Source organism: Malus sylvestris, chromosome 6 (genome assembly GCF_916048215.2).
Source record: "Malus sylvestris chromosome 6, drMalSylv7.2, whole genome shotgun sequence".
Taxonomy (NCBI): Eukaryota; Viridiplantae; Streptophyta; class Magnoliopsida; order Rosales; family Rosaceae; genus Malus; species Malus sylvestris.
The window spans coordinates 2,424,910-2,447,607 of NC_062265.1; the positions used below are offsets into that span (position 1 = coordinate 2,424,910).

Consider the following 22,698-nt stretch of genomic DNA (forward strand, 5'->3'; position numbering starts at 1 on the left):
AATCCATATCATACCAGCTTAACAAGCCAGATGTCTTTTGATAGCTACAACACCTGCTCCTTCTTTATTTGTGTACCAAACTTGCTTTTGTTTAGATGAAATATAGATAGAGATGTGAGCGAACTATGATAGGAGATGGGGTGTAGATAAACAAAACTCTGAATAATAAACGATGCACTATGTCTACGAAAAAAAAAAAGGTTAAAAAAAATTACAAATAATAAAAGCCAATTTTTTTTTTCTTGCTAAAATTGATAATATATTAGCAGTGTTCTAAAAAAGGGCCTAGCGGCCACCTAGGCGCTGGGCGGTCACCATCCGAGGCGTTTTCTTGCAAATCGGCTGTGCTCTAGGCGGTTGCCTAGGCGGGCTAGGCGGTGCTAGGCGGCTAGGCGGAGCTAAGCGATTTTTTTTTTTTAAACCAATTTCAGAAACCAAGTCTCGTCGTCCACTTCGTCTCTTCTTCCTCAACTGCAGTGCACTCACCCGCTGCAACTTCGAGAGGTTTTCTGGGCCATCGGCTTCGATCATCTCTCTTAGTTTCCACGGTCTCCATTCTTGTCGGCGTTGAAGGCTCTGCAACTCTTCCCATCTCGAACTCTCATCGGATCTGCAACTCTAACTCTCGCATCTGTATCGAAACTCCCATATGCGTCTGCATCTAAATATAGCCATGGTTGCTTTCCTAGAGGTTTCTGGAAAAAGAACGAGCAAGCGAGAGAGAGAGAGAGAGAGAGAGACTAAAAGAGTGCTAGAGGTTTCTGGAAAACAGAACGAGAAAGAGAGAGAGACTAAAATTTTGAGATTCTGAAAAGGCAAATAAGAAGAAACGAAATAGGGTGATGTGAAAAACGGATGATGGCATTTCACTTTCCAAGATAAAAAACTGATTATGACTGAGGTCTAGGGGTTGGGTGATGTGAAATAGGGTGGACAGCTTTAATTATCAAAACCACCCACTTGCGTGGGCTTTTTATATAAATGTTATGTATGTGTCATCATCACCCACTAGCGTGGGCTTTATATATAAAAATTAAAATTATAAATTATTTAGATAATATTTTTTTTCCTAGGCAAGCATATTATATATGTACATAAAACATTCACATATGTATGTTCTTTTATAAGAAATAACATATTATTCAATAATTATTTACATCTAATATAGTAAATTTAATTAATTCATATAATATATACGAAATTTACCTAAATCCGCCTAGGCCGCCTAGGCGCCAGCCTACACCCTGCCTAGCCGCCTAGGCGCTAGGCGCTAGGCGCTAGTTCACCGCCCGACTAGCACCTAGCGTTTTTTAGAACCTTGTATATTAGCATTTAGCAACTTCTCTTGAGCTTCATTTCTCATCTGCAACTTCTTTTGAACCTATTTTAGAAAGCAGCGACAATGATTAGGAGATGGGCCGTATGAATGTTGAGGTTCTATCCAAGAACCAATTAGAAATGGGAAGTTGCCCTCCTTACAAGTTCGGGTGGGACTTTGCCTTTTACATCCTCACAAGTGAAAGCTAGCTAGAATATTATTTGGCCACTAAGTTCGGGTTTAGGTAAACGATAGCAAAAGCAACACACCTCAAGCTGCTCTTTCAAATCTGTTTTGTACTTTCAAGCTGACACTTGAGAGCCTCGGACAATGGAAGTGTTTTGTTTTCAGTATATTACCGTTAATAGTATCCAGGCGCTTGTATGAAGAGTAAGTAGAATAATATTAAAACAAAGTATTTTCTGAGAAAGATACAAAAAAAAAAAAAAAAATGGCCTAATGGTGAAACAATCCAAACAGAGGATGTGTGATCATTAACAAGCTTATGCATCTTTTGTGAATGGTTGAACTTTAATCAAATAAGATGTAAAAGAACAAAGACGACAGCAAGTAAATTTTCGGGGCAATCCGAAAGACATAGATGGCAACAACAGTATATCCAAAGCACCACTAGATGAGGGCTATACGATATTCATAAACAGTAATGCAATTTTAATGGCAGTTAAGTACTGGTAAACCAAGCTGCAATCAAAGCGGAGTCAAGAAGTATTGGTTTCACATACCCTTGTTGTGGAAAGATTCTCATAACCAACAAGTGATTGATTGAGCGCTTGAATATGTCTTCGTGTACATATGGCACGGTCAATCCATGAATTCGACTTGTACGAAAATCAAAAGAGTTCATTTTCCATCTACATTGTTTCTTTTTGTTCTTTAAGAAAAGACTTAGAGTACTTGGATCTAACAGAAGACATGACACAGAACCGAGCGCAATGATGTTCTAGGATTCATATAGCCGACCTCACTTAGTGAAAAAAGGCTTTGTTGTTGTTGTTGTTGTATTTTTCCTTTCGGTTACCTGGCAATGTCCCCACAATAGTTAAAGCCCTGGAATGAGATAAGCTATCTAGCGTCAGTCCAATGAATTCAACTAATTAAACACTCAGTTGTGAAAACATCACAAATACATATATACCTCATAATATTAAAATTAGTAATCTGAATCATACAACTACGCAAGGAAAACATGAATCCATTGTATCCTGTACTTGAAAGCTTAAAAAAAAAAAAAAAAAAAAGCAAGCAATTTTTTGTAATTCTCTTTGATACGATGGATTTTGGGTACTTGGGAAAGGCAAATTCTCTTTGAATTAATCCAACGTAATATATACAAGGCTTTAATCCAATCGATGTAGACAACCATTACAAGTCTCAATCCTAAACAACATATGAGATAACAACATCAGAGCGGGCATCCTTCTGAGGTGTCAAGCAGATTCAGGAGGTGACACTGCCATTCAGGTTGATCAAGCAGATTCAGGAGGTGACACTGCGACTCAGGTTGAAGAGGAATCCCTCCAAAGTGTTGCTCCAGAAGTGTCACAACATCAGTCCAATCCAGCTGCTCCTTGACGTAATCTCATGCATGAAAGGCACCCTTCAGCAAAGACTCTAAGTCTTTGTCACTTACAAGCCAAGGCATCCACTATCCAACTACGTGCCTTATCAAAGGTTGTCACCTGCTCACACTGCATTCCTTTGTAACATATCTAAGCATGTTGTGCCTCAGACATTTTACGAAGCAAATGAATCACAGGTTAACACAATGATCACAACAGTTTAATAAAAGGTTTGGAAGGATGACAACTTTTTAATCCTTACATGACATAACTTAACAAATTGAACCTAAAATAACAAAACTGATCAGTTAACATTCACATACATTTTCTTCCTCTATTTCTCCTAAAAGTTACTTATTGAGCATCACAGCTACTTCTCTGGTTGAGGCCACTATTTCCTTTCTCCTAATTAGAACATACTAGTTGTAAAACCCTCTTCAAGTCAGATAGCAGAAATAAGATAGCTTAAAAGACGAAAATCAGGAAGTTTCCCCCCAATATTTTTCGAGGCAATCAACACAATATTTAAGAACAGCAAACAATCGGAGATAAACAGTGAGAACAAAGCAGGGATGAGAGAAAGAGAGAGAGCAGCAGAAGCAGAGGGTTAAACCGAAAAGAAACTTCACAAACGAATGGAACAAATCAAGGATGACGGACGCGTGGAGCGAATGGGCAAAATAGACTTTTCACTGCAGCAAACAGAAAACAACAAGGCAAACAAAGCAAAAACATAAGGGCAAAAACGTAAGACCACTGGTCATCCATAGTGCTCCAAAACTGAGTTTTAGTATATATGATTTCCAATTCGAGTGTTTTGAAATACCATAACAAACTTCTAAAAATGGCGACAATTGCCATCCAAGATGGCCAATTTTCGAGCTTGTATACACAGGCTCAAAAACATTACTAGCAACAGGCTTGGCAAAGAATTCTGAACTGCCGTAGCAAACAATTCCATATAACCTCTTCCACATTGACATTTGTAAGACTCTTACAGTCACAACTGAAACTTCTATGACTCTAAAAACTTCGCTTCATTATAATTACCAAGGTTTTCATTGCCTAGTTAAACATTTTTGCCATTTCCTCAGCATCAAATCTCTTCCACAACACTACCGTTTCAATTCCGTGAAAAACCTATTTGAGTAACTAAGAAATGACACATAAATTAACAAAAAAATTGCAAAAACATAAAAATTAACAGAAATGAATTACGGAATACACACAATTTCGATTTCATGACAAACCCATTTCTGAAAGTGAAGAAATTGCAAACAAAAAAAAGAGAAAACAATGGAAACTTTTTAATCCTTACATGACATGACATAACAAATTGAACCTAAAATAACAAAACTCAATTAACATGGGAATGAGGGAGTGAATTAGGATTGTATACCTGATCGTGTACCCGAGGCATCGGTTGTGGATCCCAATGGCGACATCTAGTCCGTACTGCGAGGGTGCCAGTGAGTACGTCGGAAGCTAACAGGCAACGCCACTGAAGAAGTCGACAATGCCTACGCTTGTGGGACTGGAGGACCAATTGGGTCAACCGGATTGACCGGCCTATGGTCCATCTTTACCAGAGCAGTGGTGGCAGTAGTAAGTGTAGTCAACAGACTAGGTGTAGCCATTGGACTAGGTGTAGAAGTCATCGCCCTCCGAGTTCTAATGAGGTGTGACATCTACAAAATTGGAAATCAACTTGTTTCGTATACAAAGATTTAACTTATCGTACACATGCTAATAATTTGAACTTAAATTTAAAACAAAATTTAAAAACCCTAATTCTATACCCAATTCAAGTTTGGCAGTAACAAAACTTAAAACTGATATACTATACACAAACTAATCAATTCAGATAGGATATAGACCCAACAATTATAACTTATAAGAAGAAACTAGCATAAATGACATCCTTACAAGTTTACTACCTAAAACCAAACAAATGTGAGGTGCCTTGGATATCCTTACTACCTTATGTTTAAATAAAGACCTCACAACAAACTAATAATGTAAGAGAGAGCATATCATTATTTACTAGTAAAATCCAGAATTGCTTATATCATGTGGGTTCCCGTATCTTTGAATAATAATAATAATGGAGTTCACAAACATATTTCATTTGGTTTAATGTGTTCCTATTGGTTTGTTATACCTAATCACCATGACATTGCCCTATCTGGCTGAAAACATATTTTACATATACATTTCCCATTTTTTGTCCTTCTTGGTGAATTAAGTATAGCCAGACTCAGGAGAGAATCCATTCATAACATTCCTAAAACTGTAACTTCAAAATTGGGAGGCCGAATTCAACAAGCAACGCAACCATCTATCATATTAATAAGGCAACAACAAAGGTTGATGCCCCATCATATATGAAGAAATCATGGCAGTCTACAATGCAAATCTCTAAAAACTTATTCCACAAATGTACAGTGCAATTCAATTTTTTTTCTTTCAAACCTACAATAGAGAACACATCCTACAATATCTTAAATTCCAACATAAAAACCACAAACATAAATATATTTCATATCATCGTAATAAAAGAGAATTGAAAAGGTGAATTATTTGATATAAAGATAAATAAATAAAAGGATTCTTGCATATGGAAAAGTGTAAGTGCAATGTTGTGGATGCATAGAACACAGGAAAACATTAACAAATCACTAATTTAAGAACCATGTACTTAAATTAAAAAAACAACCCTTAATTCGAACCCTATACTTGAAATTAAAAACAAAACCCTAATTTAATAAGGGGCGTTTTGATATAGGCGCCTCATTTTTTAATTTTTTAGACTAAACATACATTCCTTTTGAAAATTTGATTAAACATTTTCCTAAAATTTTGGTTATTAATTTCAGCTTTTTCACATAAGTTCAATTTTGTTTAGAATTTTAGTTTTTCACAACTTCTCCTGGGCATTTCATTTTTTTTTCTTTTCCTATTATCCCTATATTTATGCATTTATTATCCATCTCTATGCATTTTTTTATTGTTTGTTATAATTTTTACTTTTTTGTGTGAATATAGTACAATATTTACAAAAACAAATTGTTAGATTTTATTATTTAGAAGATCCAACACATAATAAATATTTGTTTGATTATATAGCTACGTCTAGTTACCTATAATATGGACACATTTAGTTTTATAGTGGATTTGATTTTTTCTCTGATGTAACCATTGCCATAAGGGGCTGGAAATTTCATCAACAACATATGTGTGGATACCATGGCCTTGAGATCATTGATGCATGTGCGTCCAAAGATAACATTGTATGTCGTTGGACAATCGACTACCAAGAAGTTAGTGGTAATGGTAGCTGTGTAAGGGCCTGTACCAATGGTGAAAGGTAAGTATATGCTCCCTATGGGTTGCACGATATCACCGGAGAAGCTTATCAGAGGAGAAATCTAGTGATCGAGCAAATGTTCAGCTACATTAAGTGCCTTGAAAGCTTCAGCAAACATGATATTGACTGAAGCCCCCTTGCCTACCGGAATTCGTCTTACTTCAAAGTTGGTTATGTGAGCATCCACGATCAGTGGGTCGTTATGAGGGTAAATGATACCTCTTTCTTCCTCAGAATAGAAACATATTGGATCTCAGTTAGGATTTTGATACTTACCTCCCCTGATGTCTTCCACGTGAAACACTTGGTGGCCAGGCCTTAAAGCTTATTTGTTGTTTTTCATGGCCCTATTGGAAGAATCAAATATGAGTGTGCCGCTACTTATTGAATATATCACATTCACTTGGCGTTGGTTACGGTTATCCCTTGAAGGGTGAAGGAGGAATCGATCAATTTTTCATTCACGCACCAAAGCTTCAATATGATCACGAATGGTGATACACTTCTCGCCGTCATGGCCGTTATGTTCGTGGTAGCAGCAAAACGTGCCCATGTTCTTCGCGGGCTTGTAACCCGACTGCCTCGACATTAGCTTTGGTATCAGGTGTGCTATGCTGGGGTAAATGGCCACGCATATGGCGTTTAAAAGCGTATATGTTTTCATACCTCGAGGTAGGGCCTGTCCTGACACGTGCTTGGCCCATTGTGTTGACTGCCTGAGGGATGGCATTATCGTGGCGATACCCTTGGTAATCGCGATAGTGTCCCTTACTCCTTTTACTAAAATGGGACTGGTAAGGATAGAAATCTTTCCTTTTGCTCTGAGATTGATATGTCTGTTGACTTGGCGAAGTATTAAGTAAGGCAGGAGGAGGCACCGCTGCCGTTTGGAAAGCCGAGGTCTTCTCATTTGGTTGGATCTGGCTTCCACTCCCTACTTGCTGATAAAAGGTGGATGTGGGGGGTTTCCCTTGATATGTCCTTGCCTCAGCGGAGGCATAGTTGTAAGTCTGTGCCATCACCTCAGAGTAAGTCTTCCAAGTGTTGGCATTGATCATGTACTTGAAGAAACAATCACGTAGGCCCACCGTGAAGGCTTTGAGGGCAATCTTGTCATCTGCCTCAGCACAACGGGAATACTCATGGCTGAAGCGGCCAGCATACATACGTAATGACTCGTCTGGTTTCTGGCGAATAGTGTACAAGTCATCCGCAGAGTGCAAACGATCGGTCTGGAAAATGTGTTGAGAAACAAACAGTTTCCTCAATTCCTCAAATGAGTCAACTGTCTCAAGTGGAAGACGACAATACCAGTTTAGAGCTCCGCCAGAGAGGGTGGAGGGGAAGAGAAGACATCGTTCTTCGTTGGTGTGCATCTGGTATGCCATGGTAGACTCAAAGAGGTTAAGGTGTTCAATCGGGTCCTCCTTTCCAGTATAGAGTTGCAAGCCAAGCTTCTCCTTTGTCTTTGCTTAGAAATGGGTGTCGAGGATCCTCCTTGTAAGAAGCCAGGCCTAGGTTGGTTCCAATAAGGTATCTCAGCTTGTCGTTCGGCCTTCAACTTGTTTACTTCCTTAAAGAACTGTAGAACAAGAGGGTCCTGAGTGGAGTCATGTACCATTGGAGCTTTCTTTCATAAATCTCCATCTCTTCTTGGAAGTAGAAAGGTTTGATCAAGAGCATGTAATTTTTCCCTGGACTCGCCGTACTGACATCCAAGGTATTTCTGTCGGAACATCTCTGAGTCCTCTACACCTTCGTGTTTCTCTAGGACTTGTTGCCCCTTCCCCAAATTGGTAGCCGACCTGGGACATGAGAGGGGATCGAGTCTTTCAGAGACCCTTGGGTCATTGATCTTCGAGCTTACATGGATAGGATTGTCTCGACGTTGCTTTAGGAAGTCTCAGCAGTCGCGAAAGACGGCTTTCGATCTTTCCACTCCTTCTGTAAGGAGGTGTCTTCCTCCACTCCTCCTACTTCGGGTCGAAGCAGCTGGGTTGAGAGAAGTCTCATGTTGGTCGCCATTTCGATAAATAGCTCACTCCCAACGGGAATACCCATGTCGAAAGCAAATGGCCATCCGTGTTGGGGGGCACCCAGTTGATGGTTGACTTCCACAGAGGTGATAAGCTCGTGTGTTTTAGTATATCTAGCCTCGTGAAGTATCTCGAAGACCTTCTCATACTGCTCTTGGAGGATCTCATTCTTCATCGCTATCTTGTTGTTCTGAGCCTCCAGCTCATCGACTTTAGCCTGAAGAGTAAACTTCTTTTATTTCTTCTTTCGTTGCTTCACACCAGGTGCAAGAGGGGTGTCATTCTATATGTTGTGGCTTCCTTCGCTCCCCATGTTAGAAAGGGATGCCTGGTCAAAAGAGAGTGTACGAATGGTGGAAACCAACTTAACAAAGCTGAAAAGAGTGGGAATAAGTGTCGTTCCTACAGACGGCGCCAAATGTTGATGCACAAAATCAGTGAGGACTTTGGTACAACAGAAAGTGTTAAGTTTGTGACCTTCGCTAGATTACTCCGGTTACTAGTATGGATAAGTATGTAAACGAATAGAGACAGGGAAGCAAATACAAGATGTACGTGGTTTACCCAGATTGGCTACGTCCACGGAGTAGAGGAGTTCTCATTAATTGTGAAGGGTTTACACAAGTACATAGATTCAAGCTCTCATTTTGTAAGTACTAGTGAATGATTTAGTACAAATGACATTTGGAAATATTGTGAGAGAATGATCTCTATTTATAGAAGAGAGTTTCTAGTTTCATTCTGACATTGACACGTGTCTTGCTGTGATTAGCCTTTTATGTCAACACATGTCGCGTTATGATTGGCCTCTGATGTTGAAATGTGTCATGTTGTGATTGGCCTCCTGGTTGGAGGGAGACTCTTGTGGGTCCTTAGCGGTATAATGTTGACCGGTGCTTAGTAGTTTCAGGGTTGGTCAAGTATGGTACAAACAAAGGTTATTGGTTTTGGCCTAAGCTAAAAAAAGTTGGGCCTCTGAGAAGGCTTGAGTTCTTTGATGAATTTGGCTTATGTTCTAATGGGCTAGGTGACTCGGCCCAAAGGCCTCAATTCTAGGGTGGTTTCTGGGCACCATTTCAAACGGCCATAACTTCATCGTTACTCAACCAAATCAAGTGATCCAAAAATTAAAGTTGTAGTAATCAACGAGATGAAGAGATTGGTACCTTGCACGATAGCTAACATGTTGTGGTTTGGCCAGAAAACGCCTCAAAATGTGGTTGTCCGCATGAAAACTGTTAACTCGCTAGAATTTCTGGGTAAAATTTAAACGTCTATAACTTTGTCAATACTCAACGAAATTAAGTGATTCAAAAGCCAAAATGTAGTTAGTAATGTGGAAAAAAGATTCATACCAAGTGGGGATCGAGTAGTGGCCGAAGTTGGCTGGAAAATGGCCTGAAAGATGGAAAAATGACCACGGCCATTGACTTTCCTTGAGCTTTTCCAAGTTCCTACCACCAAAAAACTTACTAACCGTGAACCTAGACATGACCTACAATGATAGGGACCAATTTAGAGGTTTACTTCGTCGAAAATCATGAAAACACGTCGAGGAAGATGATGAATAGTGATAGCTTCACTGTGGGGCTTCCCGGTGCACAGCCTAGGGTTTGTGGGGCTCCTCTGTCTAGGTGTGCAGGTGGTTGTGTGTGTGTGTGATCTCAGAGAGGAGGAAGGTGGGTTTATAGAGTGATGAGAGCTCAGGAAGGGGGAGTCCGAGAGTGAAGAGAGGGAGAGAAACTGAGATAAAAGAGAGTTGTGAGAGAGAGAGAGCTCTCAGGTCCAATAAGGGAGAAAGGAAAAAGAAAAAAGGGTCGGGGGAAAGGGAACCAAAAAGGAAAGTGGGCCCCAAATAGCACACAAAATAAGACCCAAAAAAGCAATATTTTAAACAAATGAAACCCAACCAAATTGAAAATATAAAAATACCCTTCCGTTATGTAAATTCCTGGATGGGTTGTTACACCTAAGCTTGTATAATTGATCCTTCGAGCTTCGCTTTGTTTTGTACACTTCTCTTTAAGTCTCCGAGAAGCTTGCCAAAATAAAACGATGCGATACAAATTTTACTAATCGTAAGATATTGATTAATAAAAATGATGAGGATTATATACCTTTCTATTGGATACATCCATCAAAAGTTGACTGGTCCAACAAGCAATGCCTTATTCGGTAAGTGAACCATCACATGGATCATACTTGTGAAGAAAGCTGAAGGAAATATCATCTCAATTGTGAAAAAAAAGCTGGACAACAACATGATTGGTTTCATTACATCAGCTGGCAAGAGATGTCGAATACCCACATGGCAGTCATGACTCTTTAGTCCAGCTAATTTACCCCCGTCAACGTTTAATCAACATGCGATATTTGAAGCATACCCATCGGGAAACTTTACAGACGATAAAAACTTTAAAAATTCTTTTTCTTGTCATTTGGTTTCATGGAAAAAAAAATGCAAGATCCCTTCTGGCCTTATCACTGTCCATATTCATCCATAAACCATGTCGTATTCCATTCATTCCAACTTAAGACAAGCTTTGATTGTTTCCTTTGTCTTGCCCTCGATATCTAGAATTATGCCGACCAATGTGTCAAATACATTTTTCTCAGCATGCATAACATCGAGGTTGTGTCCCAATTTTAGTTTCGACCAATACAGGAGCTCAAAAAATATAGACTTGTGCATCCAGTTCATATGTGTAGAAGGTTTGGTCCTACTTACAGTTTTCCTGAACGGAGCAAAATCTAAACAGTTAAGCTGTTCCAAAATCTGGTCACCAAACCATTCTTTAGGTCTAAGGTGAGGCTTTTTTTCCCGTCAAACTTTTTATCCTTCTCTCGCCACTCGTGGTCCCATGGCAACTATCTTCGATGACCAAGGTAACAAACTTTTCTGGTGTGCCAACTAGATGTTACGTCTTCCTTACATACAGGGCATACCATGTGAACCCTAGTGATTCACCCAGAAACCATTGCATATGCAGGGAAATCGTTCACATTCCACATCACTACTGCCTACAAAGTGAACATCTTGCCAGTACACTTATCATATGTGCGCACACCGTGCGTCCATAAATCTTTTAGCTCATCCAGGAACGACTATAAATACACATCAATTGACTTACCAGGATCCTCGATTATCAATAAAGTCATCATCATGTATTCATTTTTCATACATTTCCATGGCAGCAAATTATATAGAAATATGAAAATCGGTCAAGTGTTGTGGTATCGGTTTAGAACCCCAAACAGATTAGATCCGTTAGTGGCAAGTCTTAATTTAACATTCCGAGGATCAACAGGAAAATCAGGGAACGTTCGATCGAACTCTTTACATGCCTCCCCAGCTGTAGGATGCCTCAGGACACCATCATCTACCCGTTTTTCCTTATGCCATATCATGTCGATGGCAGTATGCGTTGACATATACAACCGCTGCAACCTACGTTTCAAAGGCAAATAATGCATGACTTTTTGTGGGATCTACGTCAATCTATTCTGAGATGTCACTTTGAACCTCAACTCATTGCATACAGGGCATTTATCCAACGCTTTATTCTCCTTATAGAACAATACATAATTATTTTTGCAATCATGAATTTTTTTTATAACCCAATCCTAGACCATTCAACACCTTTTGAGCATTTCTATTGACTTTCGGCAAACAATTGTCCTTTGGTAGCATTCTCTTGAAAACCCCTAAAATATAATCAAAACACTAGTTCGACATACGATACTTAATTTTCCCCTGCATTAGTTCCACAATAGCTATGAGAACGGAAAATCCCTCACACCCCGGGTATAACTCTTGGTTGGCATTTTTTAATAGTTTTTCATATTGTCCGAATTCTTCACCATCCATTGGTGTAGGCACGTCATCTTCCACTTCCTGATTGGTATTTGTCGAATCAAATGGAAAAACATCATTTAAGATTTCCATGACTTGTCGACTCTTGTCACGTTTGAAGACGAAACATTGTCTAATTGTTCCCCATGATGGTTCCAAATATTATAGGTCTCTACCATTCCATTCCGCCAAGGATACGTAGGCAATCTAGAGATTCAATCTAGATGCAACCGCACAAGGACAAAAATCCAAAATTGAATCCCTAGTTCACCTTAACCAAATTCACCATAAAATCCAAATTGAATCCCAGGTTCATTCAACCAAATTCACCGAATACAAAATCTTTTTTTAGTGGGTCATTCACTCACTAAAAATTTCAAACCAAATCAAAGGAACTACGAGTGACTTGACCCTCAAGAGGGTATGTAGGCAATCTAGGGCTTGACCTAGGTGTATTTGCAAAATCAAATAAATACCCAAATCCCCAAGTTACGATTTATTCATAATGGAATCAAAGGGTTTTTCCTTTTAATTAATGAAGGATTGTAATAGACGCATAGTCTAGAATGAGTTGAACTCAAATTAATAAAACCCTCTTTAGAAAAATGAACAAGGGTGAAATTGTGTCGAGTGAATTACTTGTTTACATATTGTGTACAATTTTTGCTCAACAATGACCACCAGGAGAATCAGTCCAAATCAAGGTATCATTAATTTCAACAGTCTTAGGCAAGCAAATAGAACAAATTTGACCCCAAATAAGATGTAAGCTATCAAGGAGAGAGGCAGGACAAAACCAGTTCCCATCAATAATAAAATTGGAGACCCGTGCATGCAAAGTTTTACTCAAAGCCTTGGAATGTTTAAAACTTCAATTAAGAATTTATCCAACAAATTGGCATGCCAAAAACAAACTTTTTTACTTGAACCAATAATCCAACATCAGTTATGTTGTAAATTAAAATAAATTAAAAAGAAAATTAAAAATGGTTTTTGTAAAATTAACTTGATAAGTAAGAAAAACAAATAGTTTTGAAAAAAATTAATTGTGAAGGGCACTAGGTTTAGCTATTGTCATTAACAATTCTTTGTAATTCTACCAATAGTACCAGAAAATAGAGCTTGCCCTACAAATGTTTGCCAAGCGGACTAAATTTCGTGGGGTAAAGGGAATTTACCCAATGCATGTTTTAGTAGGTAGGGCAACGATGGTCAACATTTAGGGTTTACTCAAAACCTTTACAAACCGGAAACCTATCCTAGGGCAAGTCACAATTCTTCCGCCAAAATTTTGGTGCGAAGAGGGCAAAAAGTGGCGCGCAATATTTAGATATTTGCCCAACAAATTTAGTATTCGTCGACAAGGTTGGATTTGCCCGACAACCATGTCCGTCGGGTAAGTTCTACTATAGGTGGTCAAAGGCCCACACTGACGTGTAATAAATATCCACCGACACAACCCTTGTTCGACGCTTTCCATGTACTTGCCATAATGAGTGGTGCGTCGGGCAAACCCCTATTCATCAATTATAAGTATGTGTTTTTCGATCCTCATCCTCTTTCTCCTCTTTTTTTTTTTTGTTTTTTTTTGTTTCAATACTCTAAGAAATCAAACGATGAAAGATTGTTTAAAAGTCAAACTACTTGGTAAACTAATGAAGACAAATCTTATGCAAGTACTATATCTCTATATACTAAAACTCAGTCGGTGGTACTGTGGATGACCAGTGTGATGACAATTTTGCCCCTCGATTTTTTCTTTCCTTTGCCGTTTTGTTGCCTGCTTCGCACAGTTAAATACCTGTATTGCTCATGATTGCCACGCGTTGATCATCCTTTGTCTGTGTGGTTCGATTCTATCATAGCGAATGGACGACGTTTCCCTTCTAGCCCACGCGTCCATCATCGATGGTCCCTTCAGTTCGACTTCTTCTCGATTTCGCTTCTCACCTTTTGGGTATTTTGGAACCTAGGTTTTTTTCTCTCCCGCATCGCCCTTTTTACTTGCTGTTTAGCGTTGCCATCTTTCTCCAGATTGGCAGGCCGATAGAATCCGGCGAGGTCAGCATGTACGTCTATAGAATTACCGCCTGTAATCTCAGCCATCTCAGCCACACTCGCGTAACCGTTAATTTCGTTGTTCTGTTCAGGTTCGCACATTTAATCTCATTATTTGCATGTTTAATTTAGTATTCATGCAATTAATTGTGCTTTTGATTAGTGTGGAAGTTGAAATGTTTGATTTTATGCATGTACTTTATTTTTTCTGTTTTCTGTTAGAAATTAAATTACTTTTCGTTGAAAATCGTTGAGCTGCTAGAAGTTTTTGCCTTTTTTCTTAATTTGATCGAAATTCATTTCTTATCCACATAACCTAGAGTCTCCTGATGAGTTTTTCGTCTTTGTCAGTGTGTCTGATTTTATTTTATTTATTTTTCGATTTACAGATAGATTTGTGTTTAAATTTTCTTTTTATAATTTTGGGGGTTTTGTTTGTGTGCTCGGATGCTGTGTGTGGCTGTCTGGTTTCATTCTTTTTTGCTTTCAGGAAACACTGGTTTTCTAATTTTGGGGTTTTGCTGAAGGTATATATTAGTTTTTAATATATCAACAGTTTTGCAGGGTCAGTTTTGTGTTAGTTTTGTTACTGACTGTTTTTTCCTGTGGAGAAGTACGGTGGCTCTACAGCTCACAACAGTGTATGTTCTTATTTTATTCTTGGGTTAGAGCATGCATATATTATCAGTTGCTAGATGTCATGATCAATCCCTATATTCTAATGTGAAGTAAAAAAAGAAGGAACACTCTATAACTCTAATCAGATGTCCACTGAAAAGAAAACAAATCATATTACCAATATGTGTTAAAATTGTGGTGAAATAATAAGATGAATACAATGTTTCTGATAGAGATGACCCATGATAACAAAATGGTCACGCGGAGTCATTTAATGGTTGTCAAGGTTGGGACTTTGTCTTAGTGAGTAAGAGTACATCCTATATCAGGGAAAAACACTAAGATCCGATACACTATCAATCTCATATGACAGGAGAAATAAAAGCTTTAGAAGGTACTCCTGTCTTTTTCTTTTTCTTTTTTTTTTTTCTTTTTTTTCATGTTTCAGTTTGTTTTTCAATTCAGTTATCAATGCTATTTGCTTTTTACTATTGTGTTTTTCGTTTTTAATAGTATACGAACATAAAAAAGCCTCCAAACCTCCAAAGAGACCACAGGTTTTGAAAACCGCTGTGAGTGGAGTCACTGAGCTGCTTAGATTCAATCTTTGAGATTTCCGATTTTTCGAGCTTTCAATTTTGTGTGGGGTTGAGAATTTGGATTAATTCTATGATGTTTTAAATTATCCTTAATTGCTTGGGTTTGGGGGGGGGGGGGGGGGGGGGGGAAGGAGCAGAGACAAGCGGAAGAGAAGAGGCGGAGGATGGAGGAAGGAGAGTGGAGAGTAGGGAGAGAAACGGGCTGGGTCTTGCTTGGGGTTTTGTTTGGAGTTTTGTTGGGGTTTTGATTTTGGGTTTTGTTTGAATTTGGGGAATTACCATTGATAGATAGCATAACTCCTACGCACATTTTTATTCATATTCCTTTTCTCTCATCTCTTATTTAGTTTTTTTCATTTAATAGACAAAAGAGAAGGATTTTCTTTTTTTGTACTCTCCCGAACTGTAACAAAGTGGTAAATTGCTAACGGATCCCCTTATGATCCTATTTTGGATTTGGATTCTGGAAGGAAAAGTCTTTTGACACAGAACATTTGGTCTATGTTCAATAAAGCAACAATAACCAATTTGGCGATTATTGCTCCCTGCTTGCGTTCTTTGTGATTTTATTATTTAATAATATCGTGCATCCATGATAAATTTTTTCCAGCCTCCCCCAACCCAATGCCAAACAAAGTTTTGTATATTTTTACAATGATATAATCTGGAAGGTGTCCTAAGATTCAACAATATTGCTTTTATTAATCATTTGGTTGCTCTTAAATTGCAGCTTTTGTGTTGAGTATTTTGGGTTATTTTTTTCTTCCCTTTATTTGTTGTTGGAAACACTGTTCTACTCTTGCTAATTTTGATGACAAGGAACTATGTTAAACTGCAGGACTAATTCCTAAACTGCAGGACTAACTATATATAAAACAAGACATAGTATGCCATAATACATTTGTGTGCATGTAATTGAAGAGGAATGTATCCATTATTATGATATGAAATTGCATGAATACTATTTAGCTAAATAGTTTTCATGAGGTATAGTTTTTACTTTGTTGACTGAAGAGTTTTTTTTTTAGCCATGAAATCTGAAGATTTTAGTTTTTGGTTTTCACCTCTTGAACCATCTGATCGATTGCATTACATTAATGTGTGTAGTCCATTGTTTTTAAGCCTGGGAAATATTAAAGTATAAAACCTTTCTTCTAAGAAAATTTTCTGCATGTTTTCTCAATCATCTTAGTTTATGATTGAATTATATACTCCATTCCTGTATTTCATCAAATTATCAATTGGGTTGTTTTTCTTTTGTCATTTCAAGAATTGAGTTGGTTCTTCTTTGTGATTTCAGTAATTGAGTCTTTAGTCACTGCACAGATTCATGGTTTTTTCACCCTTTCAGAAGCAGTTGATTGAGTTGGATGCGATTCTGTTGAAGCTGAAAATCTTTGGATGATAGTTTTAGTTTTATGATCATTAACCTCCATTTCTTATGCACGGTCAATAACTATACAATGCGTGAAGGTAGCCTAGCTTTTATTGTTCCTCCCTGCGACCTTATATTATCTGCACTCAAAATATGTTGTGCAGCATATTTTCTGTTTCATTTTGTCGACATATGCACTGTTTATATTATCTGCACTCAACATATGCACTGTTTATATGCAGTGGAGTGGATTAGAATTACCTCATTTTGAAATGTTCTTCAAAATTTAAAGTGTGATTTTGCATTTTGTTAGTTAGGCGGCAGCCGGGTTGGAGAGGTAGTGGGAGAAGAAATGTATTGCCACCGAAGAAAATTGTCTAGCTTTCGATAAATCACAGATATGACAGATCAAAAGGTAATGATTTTTACACTTTCGTTGTCTATTATATTGTATCACTCTATTCTCCTCCATTCTTTTCAATCCAAAAAATTCAATTCAGATATTGTATGAAAGTATGGTTTATTTTATTCTCTTTTAAATTGAGAATTGGAGGATTTTTTTTTTTTTTTTGGGTGAGTTCAAATCAAAGAAAGTTTTTGGTCTTATCTTATTTTCTTTTTATTAATTTTTCTTTTCTATGAATAATATTAGTAAGACCGCTTTGGTAAGCAAAATTCGATTATATAGGCATGGTTGCTTACAAGACAAAAGATCTGTTCTTTGCTTTATGATTTCTAGGCTTTTAGATTAGAAATGTTAGTTTCTAACACCATGGCATATGGTCAAGTACAAGATTGGGGTAATGGCACTTATAAAATCTGGGGTTGTAATAAGTAACTTTTTCTTTGTTCTCTATCATAGCACTATGTATTCGAATTGCATAGGGTGTTGTTGCTGGTGCTGTACTCTCCATGGATATTTTGGAGCCGTTGTGTGATTTATTGCATCTAGGCCGGCCTTATGGAGATCTTTGTTGATGGTAAGCTATTAATCTCTGAGATCTATTTCTTTTTGTTTATTTCATGTGTGGCTATTTATTGAAATTTGATCTGCCAAGAACTGGAGATGGTCTTGGTTTTTAGGTTAAAATTGAATCATCCATGATTTTGAAAACATGGTATTTCTGATTAAACCTATAACAATGGATGCATAGGTTATACATGTGGATTGTCACATTATTGTAGTTCTCAATTGATTTATGAAAGGTAGTCTTAACTCTTCGTCTATGTACCAATTTTCTTATTTTAGTGCTCAGGCAAAAATTATAGAGGAGTTTATTTGTTGGAGACTTGAAGAGTAAAACTTAGCAGCGCAGTACCGCTGGAAGTGGTAATTGCTAATCAGGTTTCCACTCTTTTTTCCACATACTTTGGTTCAAAAGTAATGCCATTTGAATGATGAAACATTAAGTTGGCATCTCAAGCAAATGGTATTTGCCACTTCCTTTTTAAATGAATTTTAAGATTAGCTCCAGTCCATGTTTGTTTAACAATGTTGTATCATTCATTATATAGTTTCACAAAGAGCGTGCATAATTCTTGCTGAACTTGGTTTGGTTTTCTTTTGTTTAGGGATCGAGCAAGCGAATCACAGTTCGACCAAGTCTTGAATGATGAATTGAGGCAAATCATTGAGGTCTCTTTGTCAAGTTAAATTTTCATCTACTTTTCATTTGTAATGCTTAGTTCTTCACTCATGAATTTGCATAAGATTAAATAAATTTTCAAACTCGCATCAACGTGTTGGCACTGTTGCTTGTTAGCTTCTATTGGGCATTATTAATATTTCTATGATTGGGTGCGTAGTTCTATGATTAAGATTATTAATTCATATTTTATGTGGTATATATGTATTTGCGATGTTTTCAACAACTGAGTTGTTTAATTAGTTGAAGTCATTGGACATGATTCCAGATTTTTATTTTTTTTCCCACCCCACCCACACCAGGCCTCGAACCTGGGACCCCACACCCACACCCTCACCACTAGGCTATTCCTAGTGGCTTAACATGAGGCCAGATTTGATTGAATAGCATGATCTCATTCTCATTGCAGAGCTTTAACTAATGTGGGGACAATGCAAGCTAACCGAAAGAATAATGTGGATGGAAAATGAACTCTTTTGATTTTCGTACATGTGAAATTTATGACGCCAGATTTGATTGAATAGCATGATCTCATTGCAGAGCTTTAACTAATGTGGGGACAATGCTAGCTACCCAAAAGAAATAAATGTGGATGGAAAATGAACTCTTTTGATTTTTGTACATGTGAAATTTTTGAATTGACCGTGCCTTATGTACATGAAGATACGTTTAAGCACTTAATCAGTCACTAGTCGGTTATGAGAATCTTTTTACAATTGGGTAAAATGGATTAAGAAATGTTTACTTTAGTGGTATTAAGCATTTATCCCACACCCCAGCAAAGAGTTTCGAACATTCCCCTCCCATTTTGGCATCCATTCCACAGAAGAGAGACAAAAATAGAGATTTGCTGAAACAATTCTAAATTTGTGAACTTCACTTGAAAATTATTTGAATTTGTGGAACTGGCTTAGCGAGTTTTGTACTTAGTCAAGAGTTTGAGCATTCTCTCCTCTGTGCCGAGTTCGAACAATCCCCTCCCATCTTGGTCTACTTCTAGAGAAAATTAAGAAAAAAAAATATAGAGTAGTAAAAGTACACCGGCATCTCTAGTGGAAAGATGCAATTATGAGATGCTAAAACACATTTACTTCTCATTTTGTATCTCCAAGAGATGTGAATGTAGATTCCAATCCAATGGAGGACATGTAAATTTGGGACCTTAATTTTCTTCTCTCTATAACTTTGTCCATGTTCTAAAGATGTAAAATAAGTGTATATTTGCTTTCTTTTTATTTACTTTTTCTGCCAATGATGAATTTTTTACATCTTTCCACGGAGAGATTTTTGGCCAACAAGAAATGTAAAATGCCAATTTCAAGGCATTGTAGAGCATCTCAAAAATAGAGGTGTAAAATATTCACCTTGGCTAGAATATGTAATTCAGAACCTAATTTACATCTTTTGGTGGTGGGTCCTGCCAATCAAATAAAAACATTAAATGAGATCTCAAACTTGCATATTTCTCATTGGAAATACAACTCATATCTAAATCTTCCAGAAATGTATATTGTGATGTAAATATGATTTTTACATCTCAAATTAGAATTTATCTTTCCATTGTTGATGCTCATACATCTCCCATTAGAGACGTTGTTCGAAAATTATTGGAAGTTCTTGAAATTGACTTAGGAAGAATTTCATCGAGTTAGTTATTAATGAGTTATACCCCTTAGTTTGATTTGAAAAGAAAAAAATTGGACATCGTAGTTTACGGAAAATTGAAAACTACAAACACATATCCGGAAGGTTTATACTTTTATATTCACAAAGTTTTATGAGGCCTGTCATATTGATTGGTTTAAGATGCATGAAAATAGATTGCACTGCAATACTAATCCTCTACCGGATCGAACCCTAAATTGATGCAAGGCACCAATATTCCCTTCTCACTTATTTACAATAGAGTTGCAAGTTTGTAGTTCCTTCTCGGTTTCTTAATTAGTTTAATTAGTACTTAAAGCTATTGAAATGTGAAATTAAAGTGATAGATACGTCATTAAAAGCAAGAATTCCCAAGATTATTGGTTTAACACACACACAATATAGTGAAACTGAAATACTTGGAAACTAAAAAATAAGAGAAACTAGTGATGAAAACTAATGCCACTTTCGCAGGGAACTCGATTGCATTGAGCGCATGCAACAAGCCTTTTAAACCCATAGGTGACCCTGATGGGACGAGTGAAGTCTCGTGAGGGTTTCCAGAGACGTTACCCACAAACATTATGTGATAGTTATGATCATGAATGCCGAGTAGCTGTAGAGAGATCCCTTTTTTTAGAGTCCGACTTTGTGTTGTCTTATTTGAGGTTAGGGTTTGCCTTATCTTCTTCAGGGCCAGGGTTTGCCTTATCTTCTTCAGGGCCAGGGTCTGCCTTGTCTTCTTCAGGGCCAAGGTCGGGATTTGCCTTGTCTTCTTCAAGGCCAGGGTTGGCATTGTCTTCTTCAGGGTCAGGGTTTACCTTGTCTTCTTCAGGGCCAAGGTCGGGATTTGCCTTGTCTTCTTCAAGGCCAGGGTTTGCCTTCGAAACTTCGACAACCCTTTTATCGTTGATTTTGATGTTGTTGTTGTTGTTGCTACTGTCTTTGTTGTTGTTGCTGTTCTTGTTGTTGTTGTTGTTGTTGTTGTTTTCGTTGGTGGTTGTTGATGTTGTTGTTGTTGTTGATGTTGTTGTTGATGTTGATGTTGATGTTGTTGATGTTGATGTTGCCTTGTCTTCTTCAGTTTCAGGGTTTGCCTTCTCTTCTTTAGGGCCAGTGTTTGCCTTGTCTTCTTCAGGTTCAGGGTTTGCCTTGTCTTCTTTAGGGCCAGTGTTTGCCTTGTCTTCTTCATGGTCAAGGTTTGTCTTGTCTTCTTTAGGGCCAGTGTTTGCCTTATCTTCTTCAGGGTCGGGGTTTGCCTTGTCTTCTTCAGGGCTAGGGTTTGCCTTGTCTTTTTTAGGGTCAAGCTTTGCCTTGTCTTCAGAAAGGGCTGCCTTCAAAACTTCGACAACCCCTTCATTGTCGATGTTGATGTCTTTGTTGTTATTGTTGTTATTGCTATTGTCGTTGTTGTTGCTGTTCTTGTTGCTGTTGTTGTTGTTGTTGTTGTTGTTGGTTGATGTTGTTGTTGATGTTGATGTTGTTGTTGATGTTGTTGTTGATGTTGTTGTTGTTGTTGATGATGATGATGATGATGATGATGTTTCCATGTTAGATGGTATGATCACTCTCACTACTCTCTTCATCTTTTTTCTCTATTCTCTCTTCTCTCTTTCTCGTGTGTTTTACTTGCTCCATAGCTTTGAAACTGCTATCCTATTTATAATCAAGGATAAGCGCACACCATTTTTCTCTATTCACATTATGTGTTCACACTAATGGTTTCGTATATAAGGTGTTTTTATTTTTTATTTAGGGTAAATATCAATTTACTACCCTCAAATTTCGTGATTTTCAATATTTGGTACATGAAGTTTTTTTCGTTCCAGAGTCATACCTAAAGTGTTAATTTTTGGACAGTCTCATACATCCGTTAGTCTGACTATTAAATCTCCCGTTAACTGATGACGTGGTGACGTGGTTAACTGATGACATGGTGCCCATGTGGACAATGATTGAGCGCCACGTGTCATTAAGGTACCGTTTGATACGTGGGACGGGACGGGATGGGACGGAACGGGACAAGCCGTTCCGTCCCACGTTTGGTGCGCCTAAAAATTGTAGAACGAGTTGTCTCATGGGACAAAATTTGGCTGATTTTTCGTTCCACCTCTTCCTCCTGGAACGACCTGTTCCACATCCGTGGGACACAAATTTATAACATTTTATGACAAAATTTCTCCTTATCTTTTTCAATATTTACATCATTTGTTCCGTTCTGTTCCGTCCCGTTTGAGTACCAAACGGTACCTAAGGGTTCACTTGGAAATAAAAAATTCGATAAAAAAAAAGGCTTCTACCTCACCCGCCCTTCCCACCACCCAATCCTCCCTCCCTCTCTTCTTTCATCTACTCCAAGCTGGATACTGAGGTCAGCGCCCAAGGTCGAGTTGACTGCACGGTCGGCAGAGCCAAGGCAGAGGATGAACTGGTAGGGGCGGAGGCGGCGCTTGGCTGCTCGTGGGTGTTACGCGAGGGACTAGAGGAGCACGGCGGAGGTGGACTCGATCTTACCTTCCGCGAGGCGACTGAGCGGTTCGTGCTCAACAGCGGCGACGCCAGTCAAGAAGTCATGCTCCATGCAGAAGTCATCGATGCAATTGA

General features: G+C 38.0%; 1 protein-coding gene and 1 long non-coding RNA gene across 14 annotated transcripts; one reads left to right on the top strand and one right to left on the bottom strand.

Moving 5' to 3' along the window:
- The first annotated feature begins 13,970 nt into the window (after window positions 1-13,970).
- LOC126627111 (uncharacterized) lies at window positions 13,971-18,595 on the top strand. 13 transcript variants are annotated; one of them, XR_007624899.1, is made up of 7 exons: window positions 13,971-14,304; window positions 14,777-14,853; window positions 16,781-16,902; window positions 17,118-17,219; window positions 17,667-17,784; window positions 18,054-18,149; window positions 18,377-18,595. It is a non-coding gene; the product is annotated as an uncharacterized LOC126627111 (long non-coding RNA). The 13 variants fall into 13 exon arrangements; XR_007624900.1 differs by having other exon boundaries at window positions 17,122-17,219; XR_007624901.1 differs by lacking the exon at window positions 14,777-14,853 and having other exon boundaries at window positions 13,973-14,304.
- Window positions 18,596-20,424: 1,829 nt separating this feature from the next.
- On the bottom strand, window positions 20,425-21,744 carry LOC126627105 (uncharacterized). The gene is made up of 2 exons (XM_050296536.1): window positions 21,341-21,744; window positions 20,425-21,232 (listed from the first exon to the last, which is right to left on the bottom strand). The coding sequence occupies exons 1-2, from the start codon at window positions 21,678-21,680 to the stop codon at window positions 20,754-20,756; spliced, it is 819 nt and encodes a 272-aa protein (XP_050152493.1). The 5' UTR covers window positions 21,681-21,744; the 3' UTR covers window positions 20,425-20,753.
- Between the last annotated feature and the right edge of the window lie 954 nt (window positions 21,745-22,698).